At 45.5% G+C, this 17554-nt stretch overlaps 1 protein-coding gene across 6 annotated transcripts in view; it reads right to left on the reverse strand.

Moving 5' to 3' along the window:
* DPP6 (dipeptidyl peptidase like 6) overlaps window positions 1-17554 on the reverse strand; it is a 491459-nt gene that overhangs the window by 5792 nt on the left and 468113 nt on the right. For all 6 annotated transcript variants that reach the window (XM_083579470.1, XM_083579472.1, XM_083579469.1 and 3 more), the window contains exons 17-22: window positions 12988-13035; window positions 8998-9096; window positions 7560-7629; window positions 2278-2472; window positions 1925-1979; window positions 619-730 (exon numbers count right to left, since the gene is read on the reverse strand). In XM_083579470.1, the coding sequence (XP_083435596.1) occupies window positions 619-730; window positions 1925-1979; window positions 2278-2472; window positions 7560-7629; window positions 8998-9096; window positions 12988-13035 (579 nt within the window). The remainder of the gene's footprint in view (window positions 1-618; window positions 731-1924; window positions 1980-2277; window positions 2473-7559; window positions 7630-8997; window positions 9097-12987; window positions 13036-17554) is intronic.

The following is a 17554-nucleotide window of genomic DNA, read 5'->3' on the forward strand; positions in this document are numbered from 1 at the left end:
GCCTGGTTTCTTCTATGAGGTGCTTGCAAGCTTTTTAATTTTGGAGGATTTTTTTCACTTTATTTATCTGGGCAAATAAAGATTTTTAAACAAAGATACCATTTTATCCTTTTGGGCATGTCGCTGGCCAAAGCTGAAAGGAATTATCTGTCCCAGACACCACTCAGGTGCTGAAATTATAACTGGAGTTTGTCCCCAGAGTGCCATCTGCAGTCAGGCATGGGGAGGTCACCACCTGGGGAGAAGATGGCCTTCTTAATTGTGGGCTTCTGATCAGGGAAATCCCTGCCTAAGGAGGCTTATCTGGACTCCTTACTTTTTCTGAGGCCTTCAACTTTATTGCTGCTAGTTTTATCTGCTGTCATAATCCTTACACTGTTTTGCTGATGTTTATTGCTTATGGATGCAAGCAACATTGAGAATATTTGTATGGAAGGGTGCCTTCCAAACCCAATGCAGTGTGGCGGTTCAGGTGCCAGAATAGGACCTAGGAGACCCGGGTTCAAATCCCCCCACCCTCAGCCATGAAGCTCACTTAGATTCTCAAAGCCCATGAGCACTTGCACAGTGTGATTGCTGAGCCAATGAACCCATGTCCCTGTGTCTGTCAGTATTTACCATATAATCTGAAGTCCGTCAGTGGGGAAAGAGCAGCACCACAGGAGAAGACAGGGTCTTTATTCTCTTCTCCAGAAAGGAGGATGTAAGAGCTCAAGTAGCCTCCATAATCCTGAGAGGAAAGGGGAAGAAGCAACAAGTTGAGGGCTGGAATGTAAAAACAGTCCTTCTCAGATGGAGAGAACGCACCATATCACAATGCTGCCCATATTTTAATACCTCAGGAAATGGAAATTCAACAGGGAAAACTTTCCAAATAAGCGGGAGATGCCCTAAACGGCCTCGGTCCAGTATATCTGAAGGAGCATCTCCACCCCCATCGTTCTGCCTGGACACTGAGGTTCAATGCCAAGGGCCTTCTGAGAGTTCTCTCACTGCAAGAAGCCAAGTTACAGGGAACCAGGCAGAGGACCTTCTCGGTAGTGGCGCCTGCCCTGTGGAACACCCTCCCACCAGATGTCAAAGAGAACAACAACTACTAAACTTTTAGAAGACATCTGAAGGCAGCCCTGTTTAGGGAAGCTTTTAATGTTTGATGTATTACTGTATTTTAATATTTGGTTGGAAGCCGCCCAGAGTCTGGGAAAGCCCAGCCAGATGGGCGGGGTATAAATAATAAATTATTATTATTATTATTATTATTAAACAAAAGGCTCTTCTGTGGTATGCTCTATGTATTAAAATATGCTGCTTATTCACAGGGTGGGGGGCTGCGTAACCCTGCAGGTGCCATTGGACCACAATGCCTATCATCCCTGACCATTGGCCATGCTGGCCGGAGCAGATGAGAGTTGGGAGTCCAGCAGTCTCTGAAGGGCCACAGTCATTTTTGTTGTTTGGTTGCTTGAAATTACGCCTAGAGATTTAATGTTTTAGGGATTTATTATTATTATTATTATTTTGCATTTTACTGAATATCAGTGTGGCATCCCCTTTGAAATGCACACCAGCAAACCTTATGTAGGTTTGAATCAATTCCACTTACAATTGAACAGGCCTCAAGAGAGAGAGGGAACGAATATTATCCAGGAATTAATGTGTAAAAATAAAGGCGAGAGGGCAAGGGAAAGCAAAGCCTCACAGTATTTTCTCCCAAACACTTGGCATCTTCTTCTTCCAAGGCAGGATTTACAAGAAAACACAGATTGATGGCTTGATTAAAAACCCAAGGCTCTCTCTCCCTCAGAATCAACAAGCAACGTGCCGCTGTTAAAAAGACGACCATAATAAACCGCAGACACGCTCACTCAATCAAGATGCAGATCTAAACGCTTAAGCTGAAGGTGAAGGCTGAAAAGGCACTCACCTTTCCAAACACGCCGACTCTCGACTTATCAATATACGTGTTTTGCAGCATTGTGCTGAAAAAGAAAGAAAGAAAGCAGGACAATTTGATTATCTTAAAGTAAGAGGGTGCCTTGAATATTGCAGCCAGGATGCATTAACAGCAGCACAGGCAGAATTCCAAGTTCATATGCAAAAGCATCAGCTGCCAAAAGGCAGAGGCGACGCTTGCTGTCCTGAGCAGACACCGTGTTCTTTTGCAACGCCACCACATTTTAAAAAACGGAATAGTACAAATCACTGAAAAGCAACAGCAGCAATTTCCAGGATGCAGTTACAAACAAAACCAATCCCCCAAAGGATTCTTTCATTCACCAGACAGCCTCCGTCTGGTCCTTTTCCTCGAAAACACCCAACCGCCTCTTCACGTCGTGGAGCAGCTTGGTCCCTTGGAAACCACTTCCACGCCCATCAAACTTCATCACAATGGCGCCATGCGAGCTGACCATGACGCTCTCCCAGTTCACCTCAAACTTTTCCGTCACGCTCTGTGTGCCCGGAGTCCCGTCGCTATAAAACAAGAACAAAGCAAGTGGTATCTCGTTACGATGCACAGTGACAACGAATGGTTTAGGGAAGCAACAGGAAAGGAAGGAACTGCAGCTCAGGGTTGCATCACGCGCTGTAAAAGCAGAAGGCTCCAGCTGCAACCTCTGGGCTCTCCAGTTCAAAGAGTCAAGGCAGTAGGCGATGGGAGAGACATCTGCCTGGGAGCCACTGCCAGTCAGAACAGACCAGCCTTTCTCAACCTGAGTCTCCCAGATGTTAGACTACCATTCCCATCATCCGTGAATGGCTAGGGATGATGGGAGTAGTAGTCCAACAACATCTGGGAAACCAAGGCTGAGAAAGCCTGGAGCAGATCCACTCAGTGCCCTCCATCAGCCCAAGTCAGCGCGGCCAGTGGTCCAGGATTTTGGAAGCAGCAGCCCAAACATCTGGAGGGTAACAGGCTGAGGAAGGCTGGAGTAGACACGACTGAGGCAGATGGACAAATAGTCTGATATGGGGTGGGTGAATCTGTCAATTTCAGGCTCTCATTTTTCCAACCCTAAATTCATTTCTCCAAGTTTTTATATGAGCTTGAAATTATTCTCATTTTTTTTAAGTCCTCATGAAAATTGACCAGCATCTGACCAGGACTGACCAAGAGCATTTCCTCCTCCTAATACGCATGCCTATATGCAATTTTGTCAAATATGCACATTTTTGCAGCGCAATCTTCTCCCATATAGTGCATTTTCATATACTGCTTTCACTAATACTACATGCGCATTACCCCACAACATGCATTTTTTGTACATATTACTCAGCTGGAGGGACTGCATTTCAGAATTTGGAGAATTGCGAATTTTTGAAGGATGGTTGTGTTTCAGTTCTTGCTCTGTTTTGGAAAGCGCAAATTGGGCAATATTCACCTTTGAACAGAACTTCTCCTCCACTCCTGGTGGTCTGACCTGCTTCCATTGCTCCTTCCTAAGTGCAAGTGAATGCAAAATCCCAATTTCTCACATTTATGGCTAACAGCTGAAACAGCCGATTGCACATTCATAAAATGTGCATGCACTCCCCTTACCTGGAACTCATGAATCTCCTTGTACAAGGCCAGCAGCACGTTTGTGTGGGCTACCAGGCACACATACTGTGCGTCTTCATCCCCCACCCCCAAATACAAGTCCTGTCCAGGTTTCATTCTCCTGGGAAATGTGGGAGATTGCCCCAGAGGCCCTGTAATGACAGCTGCATCTTCTATGCATTTTATGCTGCTTTCAGACACCCCTATTAAAGGAAACCAGTAGGTGACATCAGCATCGGCTGGATAGCTTGGTTGGTTAGCGCATGGTCTGATGATGCCAAGGTTGCAGGTTCAATCCCCGCATGGAACAGCTGCATATTCCATCATTGCAGGAGGTTGATGATCCTCAGGGTCCCTTCCAACTCTATGATCTCCAGGCCAACTCTATGATCTTCCAACTCTATGACCTGCCAGGCCATGGGCCTCAATGGATACCCAAGCATGTTGCTGACTAGTCCTGGAACTACCACTCTGGCTGAGATGCAAAAGCCCCTCCTCCAGAGCTGACACACAAGCACAAGAAGTCAGAGGCTTCCTGTTGCCCTACTTGTTTAATGGCTGAAAGTAACGGAGTTTATTTTTTCTTTCTTTTTCAGGGTCGCAGCCAAACAGATAAGTTAACAGCAACGTGAAGTGTGATATATCACAATGCGTTTCTTTGCCAAGCCAAGATGTCAGATGTTATTTTCTTCAGGCACATGCACATTTAACTTCTTGTTGCAGCAGCATATCCGCTTCAGATTTCAAAAGGTAGTGATGGGTCTTTGGCAAAGCAGTGTGAACGCAGCAGCAATTTCATTTCATCTTAAATTATTTTCATATCACCTTTCACCCAGAGACAAAAAAGGTCCTCAACTAAGTGTGCAACTGCCAGTTACAACAGCTCCTCAGGCAATTTCATCACAAATAAATTTTTTTAATTAAAAATTAAAAAATTAAAATTCTATCTACATTAGGCCAGCCCAGCATGTTCTCACAGTCCACTAACTGCAACTTCCTCTCCCCCCAAAAAAAACCCTTGCAAAAAAAAGTTTAGGCCCCACTTCTGAAAATGCCCAGGTTGTTAGCTTGGGGAAAATAATTTGATGGGAATGGTGCCACACTATAAGAGGAAGAACATCAGTCTAACCCCCCCCAGGGGAGGAAGCACCCAGAACAGAATCTGAAAATGTATTAGGGTGCAGGAGGAGGCCCAGTCTTGAAATTTCCTGGGCTCAGTCTAGCTAGGGCAGGAACAGGAAACCTGTTGTATTGCTGAATTACAACTCCCTTCACCATCCTTGACCACTCGCCATGATGGCTAGGACTGATGGGAGTTAATTAAGAGGGCTGCCAGTTCCCTGAGCCTAATTTAGGGCTTTGAAAGTTAAATTAGCACAATGAATTGAACTCGGAAGCTCAGTTGGTAGAACACGAGACTCCTAATCTCAAGGTCATGGGTTTGAGCCCCACACTGGGCAAAAGATTCCTGCATTGCAGAGGGCCCTTCCATCTCTATAATTCTATGGTGCTATGTATCTCAAATGCATCTTCCACCAAGAAAATCTTGCCGGAAAGGATGGAGATGTTTGCTGGATTAGTTTGCTGGATTAGGCAGCACTTAGTGATACAGGAAAATTCTTTTCAGGTTGGTTGGATCCTGTGTGTGGGTTTCTCTCCCCCCCCCCCAATCTCCCGTGCGTACAGCTTTCCTGATTTGCATTTATTCAACACACAGCCCAGCAGTGCATCCTCATTCTGAGGCAGTCTAATCAAGTGTCGTTAGCTTGATGAGTACCAATCTTCCTCAAGCACTTGTATAATGAAGCACATTTCCCCAGAGATAATTTTTGACGTGGTACGGCAGGCTTCATGACAGAGCTTTTGTCCTCCCTTCAAGCCAGCTTCGGGGTGACATTTTGGAACACACGGGCAATGTCATGCCCTCTTTTCGCTTGCAAAGGAAAAATAATTGTTTGACTGTATTTATTTGCTTTTCATCCTGCCAGCTCCACAATGGCTCAAGGTCACATCCTAGGAAGGATTATGTGAGACCAGCCAGGAAAGCGTTCAGACTCTGATCAGGCCCGTATATGCGGGAGAATTAGGCTGTCATAGAATGAAGTGTGCGACTCGTTTGCTGATGGCTAGACCACTTTTGAATGCTCCTTCACATTCGTAACAACACCTCCCTACAAATGGAAAGCAAGCACTGAAAAGGGAGAATATATTCTATCCCAGCCCCCAGCTGCTCTGGTTTTCTATTTGCTGGGAAGTTTTTAACATTGGTGAGCATTTAATAATGTGACTCTTCACCCCAACTTTATATTCTGCATGTGGCTAAGTAAGTTCTGATGCATGGGAACGTCGTGGTTTTGTGCCACTGCTGTTTTTAATTAGCAAATATTTCTCAAGACCCGGCCAGCATGAGCAGACTGTACCCTGCCAATGAGGCAGTTGCTTCATGTGGTGAACTGATTTTTAAGGCTGGTAAGAGAGAGATACATCTTGTCTATCATAAATGAATGGGAGTTGGATAAGAGCAATGGCGTTTGGTTGGAAAATTCCTACTGGATTGTGTTGTATATCTGCGGTGATGCCTTTTGGAGAATATATATTTTTGGCTTAATTTAACCATATGCAATGGATATCAATAGGACCTCTCTTTCTTAACTATGCACAAGAGGGCAATTGGCTCAGAAGATCCAGTAAACTTCTGCGTCTGCCACTGTCTGCCCTGACTCACGTAGGGAGGGACCACAGTGCACTGGCAGGAAGGGGTGGAGGAGAAATTCTATCCAGTTTGCATTGATAGGCAAACTGTCCAAATCCTCGCTTCCAGAAAGAAGTGAACTGAAAAGCAACCACCCTTCAAAATCCCAACTTTTCTGAATTTTGCAAATACAGTCTTCCAGCCAAGCAATGCGCAGAAAAATGCACCCACTAGGCCAAAGCATGCAGATATAAATGTATATTTTAGGGGAAACAACATTCCAAAATGTATTGTGTTGGCTGAAATTGCTTGCAAAAATGTGAACATTTCTCAAAACTGCATGAGTTTATTACAATAAATTTGTACTAAAATGCTGAAGAAATTTCATGAGGATTTCTTTTTATCTTTCTTTTAATGTGGAGGAGGGAACTGAGGACTGGAAAAACGAGAAACTGGGAGAACCGGAAATGGACATATTTGTCCAATCCTTATGGCAGAGCACATACTTTTCATGCAGGAGGTCCCAGGTTCAGTGGCTGGCATCTCTAGCTTGAAGGATCAGCCAGCAGGCAATGGGGGGGGGGGAAGAGTCCTCCTCTCTGCCTGGGAGCCTGGAGAGCTACTGCTGGTCAGAGTAGACAATACTGGGTCAGATGGGGAAACCGTCTGGAAGGCAGGAAGATGGAGTAGTTGCCCTATGCTGAGTCAGGCCATTGGTGCACCCAGTGTCTGGCTGGCAGGGCAGAGCAGAGAGATGCCCACGGGAGGCAGAACAGGAGCCAATGGCAGGCAGAGTCAACTAACTCTTCTTTTTTCTTGCTCCCTGCTGCATTCTATTAGGGCAACACTGAGATAAGGATGGGGAGGAAGCTGACAGGCAGTGCCACCCTCTGGACTGGCTGCAAGTAGGCAGATAGGAGCTCGTTGAAAACAGAGGTTGGTGGGCAGTGCCCCCTTCATGCTAATGGGGCAGACTCCAATCTAGCTCAGCATTGCCTACAGCGACTGGAAGAGGCTCTCCAGGGATTCAGACAGATCTCAGCTCTACCTGCAATTGAAGCTGGGACCTGTTCTGCGTGCAGAACAGATGCTCTGGCCCTGAGCTATGGCCCCAATCCAGTATGGCAGTTTCCTGTTTGCTGCAACGGCCCCTTGCTCCTCACCTGCTCTATTCCGTCCTCAGCTAGTCAGCTTTTGCCTGGCTTTGCCAAGCACTGCTCCACTCCCTAACCTCGTATGTCCATGTTTCTCCTAGCAACAAGCAAAGCGCAGCCTGGCTTGGGTGCCTGGATGTCCCCTGAAAACAATACGATTCATAATGTTACTCACACAACAAGAAGCAAGGGGTAGTGCATGTTTTCGGTGAAGACGGCCGGCTTTGAAATCTGCATCGGCAATTCTAGATAAGAGACACAAGGAAGCTCTTAAGTTTGAGAAGGTTGTCATTATGCTGAATTATATTTTTCTTTTGCTGGTAACACGGAGCGCTTCTCAGTGGGAACAAAACGGCGTTCCATAGACTAGCTTGGCAAATAACACCTTAACAGAATATCTACACCTTCAAAGAGGAAACCTGCCCAGCATTATCGAAGATGACAAGGAATCTGGCGCTAAGGCACGGTGCGTCGCTTGGTCATGCACCAAACATGCAATTACTGGCCACTGATATGTATTATTTCCCCCTGTAGGCAGGTGGACGAGCTGCAGAACCGCAAGGCAATATTTTGGAAGCACTAGGGGAGGGAAAGAGAGATACTACATGAAATGAAAATATCCCACAGCGAGGAGGAGAAGGCTGCTTTCCTCTTTTCCTGCTTTCAGGGTTTTTGAAGACAAAGGGTTCTTTTTGTGCATTTTAAACACCAGGGGTTTGATTGCAACTTGCCCTGGTAGAATAAAACGAAGCAGAAAAGACTTAATTGGATGAACTAAATTAAGAAGGAGCATTTGCAGGAACAGCGCACTGGTTGAAGGACTGTGTCTTAGAAGAACAAATAATGGTGCTTCATGTTTTTTACCCCCTTGGGTGCATATTGGTGCAGACATAAAGAGGCTGCTGCAGGAGATTCTTCCTGCCTTGGTTTATTTTCAAAATAAACTACAGTGCACAAGGACAACATCCTGGCAATCAGTAGCCAGATTAGCCAATAGGTTTAAGCGGTTTGCTTTGCAATCTTCTCATGACACTCTTGCCTAATTAATTTATTCCATCAGACTTGCTAATAGATAGCTGATTTGTATCATTAGCCGCAGGACAGCCAACAACTCATGGCTTTAAATATATTTAAACCAAGGCAGAGATAATTCAGCATGTAAGACTGGTTTTGAACACACAGCTAGGTCCCGAGGAAACAGTTGTGCAATTACTGTCAGTATATATTTATAGCTCTGTCCATCAGCACATACCTATTCCAAGGCTCAAAGCAGATGATACATTTATATGTCTGATCACATTTAACGTGTCAAGTTTTTTTCTTTTAAATAAGGAGTTGGGGAACCCTTTGCATCCTACTGCAGTTCCTGCAAAAACCATCCTTCCTGAAGAAATTACTGTTGCTTTAGGCATAAAGCATTATTCCTGGGCCAAATAGAAGCTTCACGGGAGCCACCTTTGTCAAGTCCATGCTGGGTTAACCCCCTTCCTCCCCACAGAACATGCTCTTAAACCTGATAGAGCCTCCATGGGTTTATTTTTTAATTTGGGGGGAATTTAAATTAAAGAGCAGAGACAAAAATACATAAGACATAAAGAAAAGAAAAACCTTACTGTAATCATGAATCTTGATTTCTGTGTATTCTACTTTGGGCATCTGTCTTTCTGCTACTGCCTTCTGCACCTTTTCATTTACCTCTAGGTCAAAGAGTTCTGGAAGAACAGGGAGAAAAAAATAATCCAAGATGTCATACAATGCATTTGTTAATTCTATACTGATAAAGAGCAGACAATATATATATATTTTTCATTGTGCAAAACTGGAGGGTGGGAGAAGTGGAGAAATAGAAGCGAAGAATTTGCAAAATGGGCACTAACTAGTTGGAATATGATGGCCATTGGGAAGCTGACAGCGTAGGTGTGTGTTATGAGAGACGTTCCTGGTATAGCTCAGTTGGCAGAACATGAGACCCCTAATCTCAAGGTTGTAGGTCTGAGCCCCACTCAATGATCCCTGCGTTGGTCCCTTCCAACTCTAGTATTCTGTGATTTTGTTATCTCTGAACTTTTATTTTAGCACAAAGCAAAAGTCTGCTGAGTCTGCAGAAGACTGTCCTCTTCAAATAAGCCTTCTAAAGGCTTATTTTAAAAAAACATCCCAGTCGATACCTGTATTAGATTCGAAATAGTTTTTATACATGTAATCGTTTTATCTATTTTTACACATGTAATGGTTTTTATTGTTATTATGCAATTGTTTTATATCTGCTTTTATGGCATTGTGGAATTCCTTCAAAGTGCTTCATAGGAAGTGATCTATAAATGAATGAATTACCACCATTCTGAAGCTTCAGCCCAACATTGCCCATTCAGAAAACCAACCAACTTATACTGATCTGCTGTTCGATGTTTATTATCATCTTAATTATGTTCAGGAGCATTTCTCCTGCTACCATTGATCAATACTGATTGCTCCAGTTTTTAGCTGCCACTAACTGCAGGTTTTCATTGCGACTTTACTGTGTGGTGCTGTTTCTTTTTCAATTCCTTCAGTCGATCAATAGATAACTCAAGAGAGAGGGAGGCAGGGAGTTGTTAAATCCAGCCCTCCTCACCCCTTTCCTTAGCAGCTGATCAGCATTACCGATGCCTCCTCTTCCTAATGCATGGCTTTACCTGGATTGGGGCATTGGAGCAGCTATACTTCTGATAGGGAATTGCACTCAGGAACCAACAAACACAGAATCTACGCGGTGCAAAGGAAAGGTCTACATTTGGTGTTCTTCAGAAGAAACACCAGTGTTACCTATCCTCATAATATAGGTAAAGGGACCCCTGACCATTAGGTCCAGTCGTGACCGACTCTGGGGTTGCTGTGCTCATCTCGCTCTATAGGCCGAGGGAGCCGGTGTTTGTCCACAGACAGCTTCCGGGTCATATGGCCAGCATGACTAAGCCGCTTCTGGCAAACCAGAGCAGCACACGGAAACGCCGTTTACCTTCCCGCCGGAGTGGTACCTATTTATCTACTTGCACTTAGACGTGCTTTCAAACTGCTAGGTTGGCAGGAGTAGGGACCGAGCAATGGGAGCTCACCCCGTCGCGGGGATTCGAACCGCTGACCTTCTGATCGGCAAGTCCTAGGCTCTGTGGTTTAACCCACAGCGCCACCCGCATCCCCCATCCTCATAATAACCTCAAGCTAAACTCTACTTTGTTGGTAACTCTTTTTTTTTAATCATGTGAATATTGATGATGCATCCTACAGATTGATGCACATATTTGACAGGGAAGCCAGTGAGCTAATAGGCTGGGAATTTGAGGAGAGATTTTCATTTATGCATGAATTATGATAATCTATGCATGGACCACCCTAAAAACAGGGGCGGGGGGGGACAAGGCTTCTTTCTCCCCTCCACCCAAGTGTATCGTTTCTGCAACTCGTAATCATATTCTGGGCTCAAGTGTTTGTCTCCAATGAATTAAAAAGGAGAAGAAGTATCACAAAAGCCTGCCAATTCCAATCAGTGTGCCCCCCCCACTGCTATTTCAGCAGGTGGGTTTAATGGTTCAATGAGTATTCAGACTTGTTCCTGAAAAGGCTGCTCTCATCTTTATTGAAATCATAACCCCAGCGAAAGCTCCAAAGCAGCAGACTATTAAGTTTGGTTAAATGTTAGGATCCTCATTTAATTATGGCTCGCACAATTAGCTTTATCAGCAGAAAGAGGCTGGCCACGCCGGGACTCCAGAAAAGCCATTCTATTTGCTCACATAATTGCATCAAGAGGAAGGCGGGAGCTGAGTGGGAGAAACAAGAGGAGACTGACATATCTCCCAGAGAATTCTCAATTTATTTCCCTGCCTTGGGACCGCTGGGAACTCTTGTCTGCGCAGTACAAATAGCCGGCTCTTAATTAAATGTAAGCACACCATAATATTTGGTGGGATTTACAGTTATCTGATTGCTGCAGAATAGTCCCTTAATGTGGCCTCGTATTATGAAGTAAATAGAACTTTGCTAACAGGAGGCCATCACAATGGCTTTCTTTATCCAATACGGCAAGAGAGCACCGTATAAGAACCAGGCATACGATAATCAAATGCAAAGCGAGGCAATTTGGTAAAGCTTTGTGCTTGCCTATATTTATTTATATCACACTTATCTGGGAGTAAGGCAGCATACATTTAGAGCACATGACTTCCCCCAAAGAATTCTGGGAACTATAGCTTGTTAAGGGTATTGGGAACTGTAGCCCTGTGAGGGGGGTAAACTATGATTTCCATTTTGCTTTGGGGGGAAGCCATGTAGTTTAAATGCATTGTGTGTATGCAGCCCAAGTCCCACTGAACTTCAGAACAGACACGGCTAGGATTGCAATGGCTATATGGTTATTTTGCTTTTCCTTAGGCTTGGGCTTCCTCTATCCAGTGGCGTAGCGTTGGTTGTCAGCACCCGGGGCAAGGCAAGTAATTTGCGCCCCCTAACCTGTGGATTTGCGCCCCTAACCCGTGGATTTGCGCCCCCTAACCCATGGATTTGCCCTAACCCCAGATGTTGCGCCCGGTGCGGCCCGCACCCCCTGCACCCCCCACGCTACGCCACTGCCTCTATCCCATCTCCAGCTTCACCTTCCTCATCTTTAGCCTTGCTTGAATGCATTTTCTCGAAGGTAGTTCTGTGCTGAACTTTTGAAAGGTTTTGGTTTTGCCGCGAAAGTCAGCCATCTGTGGTGAGTGAAAAATCCTTACTTCCTAATCTTCTTTACAATTGATTCTGCATCTGTTTGTAGACCTTATTCTCCTGATCTGGTGCTTCTTGAGAGAACATTTGCCTCCACTGTAATCTCCTAAACTCAGCACTTCCCAAACTTGTTGGACCACTTGGAAATGAGGATCATTATTATTTAATGCATCTATAAACCACCTTTCTCCCAAGTTGGGATTCAAGGCAGCTTGCAACATGTAAAAACAACATAATAAAACATATTTAAAAACAACACAATGAAATAAAAAGTAAAAAACAAACTAGTAATTAAAATACACCAGAACACATTTAGAGCCAGCAATTAAAACACAGTTTGTCCAGTAACCAGCACCACTGGCAACTAACTTTCTGAACAGGAAGGTCTTAGCCTTCTGGTGAACAAAGAGGGAGTCAATCTAACCTCCCTTGGGAAAGAATTCCAGAGTATGGGAGAAACTGCAGAAAAGGCTCTGTTTGCTGGGGATGTCAGCTGATCACTTAATAACTCCCCCCACTTAATGCCACTATCATCATCAACAAAACCAGCTCTGTATTATGAAAATCTTGGGCCCTTAGGTCAGGGTGTTGAGAAGTTCCAGGTGATGTCCTCTAGCCTTCCTTTCCCCTCTTCTGTCAACTGACATAATTGCTATCCAACACCCCAACTATTATTCCACACTTCTAAGCAACCTCTTCCCCCTCTTCTTCCAATCTAAACCCAAAACACGGTTCATTATATTGTCTTTCAGCAGGCCTTTGACCTCTGGTGGGAACCTTGCCTTTCTTTCCAATTTCCCCCCCTCTCCCCAATTACCGAAGTCTGAAATGCCTTCTCCTACCATGTGATGACCACTTACTTTGTGCATCTGATGTGTTGTGGACTGTTACCAGTGGAACTCTTGGACCTTGAAAACAGGAAGAAAGAAATGCATCACATTAAAAAAGAGAGAGAGAGAGAGACAGAGAGAGCGATGCATCTAAAAATTATATTTAAGAGCCTGATTCCAAATCCCTTGGAGCCGGCCAAGGATTACATTTCATGGAAGGCTGATCTAAGCAGCAAATCACCCAGGGATAATTAGCAACCACCAAACAGAAAGACATGTAAGACAGACAGCCTTTCCCAATGGAGTGCTCAGTGTGTCTTCTCTAATTTGTCAATATTTTAATTAGCGCAAACACAATTAAAATCATTTGCTTTTTTTAGATGATTCCAACATCGTGCAATTTATGCCGCACAAAGCATTTCTATCTTTATGCACCTGATGGATGGGGTTCAAGGGAAATGAAAGCTTTAAAGATGCAAAAATTTCTGGATAGTTTACTGCTAACAACAACAAGCTGTCATGGCCCTCTGGCTTCAGAAATCACCACAGTACAGGATGCAGCAAGGTAGATTAATGCAATGTGCTGGAGGTGGAGAAGAGAAGGCAGTGACTACTGCTGTCAAAGAAAGCATGCAGACAGATCTAGACCATTAGATCAGTGATATAAGTAACCTCGTTGCATTTTGTATAGGTATACAGTTTTCGTTTCCAGCTTTAGCTCAAGGGAAACCAGAACACAGCAGTGCACAGCACTGATTGGCTGGAAAGAAACCAGTGATGTCACTAACACACACGCACATCCAAAGCTATCTTTCAAGGTTGTAGAAATTGATTTTCAAAAAAGTTCAGAATGGAAAGAACTGCATGCTGCATTTTCAAATCACACGTGGTCCTTAAAAAATAAAGAAGCAGAGAGCTGCCTGGAATGGGGGAAGGGCAAGACAGACTACCAAACCAGCAGTCAATCTGCATGCCAGCATGTCAGTCAAATGTGTTGCAATGAGCCTGAACGGCAGGAGGAAGAAAGAAAGAAAAAAACACAGGCATCTGCGTTTGCATGTGCATCTGTCCCCACTCAGAGTGTGACAAATACTCAAGTGTCCCTGCTTTTCTTCTGTGAAACGCTGGCGCATATGAATTTAATTATCCTGCTCACACATTCAAAATGCATGCAGGAAATGTAAATGATAAGCTCTTTGATGACTAAACATTTTACGTGGAGTGTGAAATATTCTGTCGGAAATCAGCTTTCACAGTTTGCTCTCTTTCATTCTATTGAGAGGAGACAGGCCAGACAGAAAGTATGAGAATTTTGGAAGCACACAGTCAATTGCAGCTCCTACTTTGCTTGTGCAGCAGCCCAGCAGAAGTGACTCTTGTTCTAGATCAGTGTTTCCCAAACCTGGGTCTCCTGCTGTTTTTCAACTACAATTCCCACCATCTATGATCATGAGTCCTGCTAGCTAGGGATGATGGGAGCTGTAGCCCCAAAACAGCTGGAGGGCCGAGTTTGGCCATCACTGCCCTAGAGCATTCAGGAACATGCCGGATTCCATCAGTCTCCACTGGTGGGCCATCTGAATGGGGCCACCACCCTTACAAGGGGGAATTGCCATCATCAGTCCAACGTTAACCAGATAATGGTCTAACCATGACAAGGAAGTGCACTGCACTCCCCCTCTCTTCAGTCCTCATAGCATTTGGGGCAATGATCCCATTGAGAGTGTGCCCTGCCTGGTGTGCTGGACCGATGAGAGACCCATGGTTGTCATGGAGGCCATGAAGTTTTGAGTTGGTCCAACAGCAGCCTCCACATGGATAATGAGGTCCTCCAACAATACCCTACTTTAGGCCACTGCACTGGGTGAAGTCTCTCTCTGGTGTTTGCACAAGCATTCCCAGGGCAACAGTTTCTCCTTTGCTCGGTTCCTCCCCAAGTCCAGGCTAGGTAATATACCTCTCTGTTAGGAATCCAGGAATACTACGTATGTTGCTTCTGGGTAGAGCTCATGGATAAATTGAAACCTGTAAACAATAGTAGATTTTTTTCTTCTTCGGTGGCTTGTGATATCATAAGCAACTCATTTCCTTCTCACCTCCCCAGTTTAGTGTGAGCATGAAAACCAGGATCCCGGATATGTGATCAAAAGTGCCTGTTTGCCATGTCCAAGCACTGCAGTCACAGGAGGAGGAAGGCTTTGATTACCGTATTTTTCGCCCTATAGGGCGCACCGGCCCATAGGGTGTACCTAGTTTTGGAGGGGGGGGAATAAAGAAAAAGAAATTTATTTCCCCCCCCCGGGTTTCGGGCTGCAGGCTGCGGGCTCCCAAGGCTTGCGGACATCTGCCCGAAGCCCGGGGTGCGCTGCGGAGCACACCCTGGGCTTCAAGCTGAAGATACTGATGAGGCTGGCAACATTGCCCATCTCCAGATTGCCGTCGTGGTGCCTTGGGTTCTGCGGCTCCCGCTCCCTGCGCGGCTTCCTCAGCGGGGAGCTCCCCGACGGTGCACCCTCGCCTTGTTGCGCAGCGGCATCCCGCTTCCTGGGGCAGCAGGGCGGAGAGGGAGCCTCGGCCGGCTGCTTGCCGGTATCCCCCGTTGAAGAAGAGCTGCCGCCGCCGCCGCAGTGCTGCGCTAGCCAATTAGCTTCCCAATCTGGGGCGAGGTTCCACAGTGACGGGGGAGGGGCGACGCTGCGAGCCGCTCGCTGCCCAAAGCGAACGCAAGCGGGAGCAAAACACACTGTCCGCGCAAAACACACTGAGCATCTCCGTCGAAGGAGCAGCCCGGAGAACCTCAACATCTGCCGGGCTTTGGGCTGCAGGCTGCTGTCCGCAAGCCTTGGGAACTCCTGCCGGGCTCCCCAGGCTTGCGGATATCTGCCCAAAGCCCGGGGCGTGCTGCTCAACGTGCCCCAGGCTTCAGGATGCAGGCTGCTATCCGCAAGCCTAGGGAGCCTGGCAGGAACTCCCGCCGGGCTCCCCAGGCTTGCGGATAGCTTCCTGAAGCCTGGAGAGTGAGAGGGGTTGATGAAAGCCTGCATTTGCCCCATAGGATGCACACACATTTCCCCTTCATTTTTGGAGGGGAAAAAGTGCATCCTATAGGGTGAAAAATACGGTAATTTAAATGCATCACATGGAAGGCTATGGTGATCCTGCAAAACGAGCACAGTTTATTAGCTGTGAGCAACACTAAATTATATCATTGGTGAGACAGAGCCATGCTGACATACAGCTAATGCCTAGACAATAAGCACAGTAGCTGGGACCCAAAGCTTTGCACACAAACACAGTAGATTTAATCTGACTTATTCACCAGCAGTATCATCCATCCTTGAAAATCCCCTTCCCCTCAGGGTGAGAGAACCTCAGAGCAACGCGCCATGCAATGAAAGGGCTGGCAGTTTAAAGAAAAAAATGTTATCTCCTTTTGCCTATGTGGAAGTGCTATGCGTGTATGTGTACAAGTCTCTTCGAGTCCCAGCCTAAGTCATGTAAAAGCAAACGAAAACAGTGCATCTGGGAGCACCAGGTCCATGCTCTATTTTTGTCACAAATATCAATGGGGAAACACTGTTTTAAAACTGTGGCACTCTCTAGATAGTTGCTTAATTAATAAACATTAATCAGCATGTCCAATACCGCTAGCCAATTTTTTTAAAAAGCAGTTAAAACATTGCCAAGCGTTTTTGGAGAAACCCGTGGTTTTGTTTCCAAAGAGCGTCCAATGTTTTCCCCCCTTTTAAAAATCTCATGGAAATCATGTCAGTGAACGAATCTGTATTCAGTGACAGCTACCAAAATACAGAAACTGTGCATGGGAGATGAGTGGAACAAAACGAAACAAAACGCAACGTTAAAGGAAAACCTGCTCTCTTTGGCTCAGCCGCAGTTATGTGCAGCCCATAATTTCAAACCACAAGTGAAACTCCCACTATGTAAACAATGAAAATTGAAATTGTCTCTGCCAGGCTCCAGCAGAGTATCTTTTAAGCAGCAATGAATGATTTAAAAGGGCAGCTGCAAGCGGGAAGAACTCAAAGGGCCTGGGTGCTGCCGGAGTATGATAATTGGCAACGGCCATCGTGCCCCAGCGTACAGCTTCCAATATCTCTTTATTTGCTAAGCCATGCATTATGTATAGCTTAACGCACCCCAGTTCATACATGGATACCATATTATCATACTAATAAACAAAAGCGCCGGGAGCGTTGGGGAGCCACCGGCTGTAATTAAAAGATCTGTCCTGTCAGTGGCGTGTTCAGATTCAACACCAGAGACAGATGTTTGTGGCATGTGCTGGCAATCACCGATATAAAAAAAAAGTATATTGAACTGCTTTCCTAAGCCTCCAAGGCATTTGTGTCATCCCCCCCCCCCCACGCCATGTTTCACATGCATCCTTCTTGAAAAGGCTATCAGTCGCTACTAGACACAATGGCTACACTCTTGTTTCCATTGTTGGGGGTATTCTGAATGCCAGATGCTGGGTATTACAAATGGGGAGAGTGCTGTTGTGCTTTTCGGACTGGTATCTGGTTTGCCAACGTGAGAACAGGATGCTGGGCTGGATGAGCTTTTCTTTGGCCGGATC

This window comes from Podarcis filfolensis, assembly GCF_964270895.1.
Source record: "Podarcis filfolensis genome assembly, chromosome: 12".
Taxonomy (NCBI): Eukaryota; Metazoa; Chordata; class Lepidosauria; order Squamata; family Lacertidae; genus Podarcis; species Podarcis filfolensis.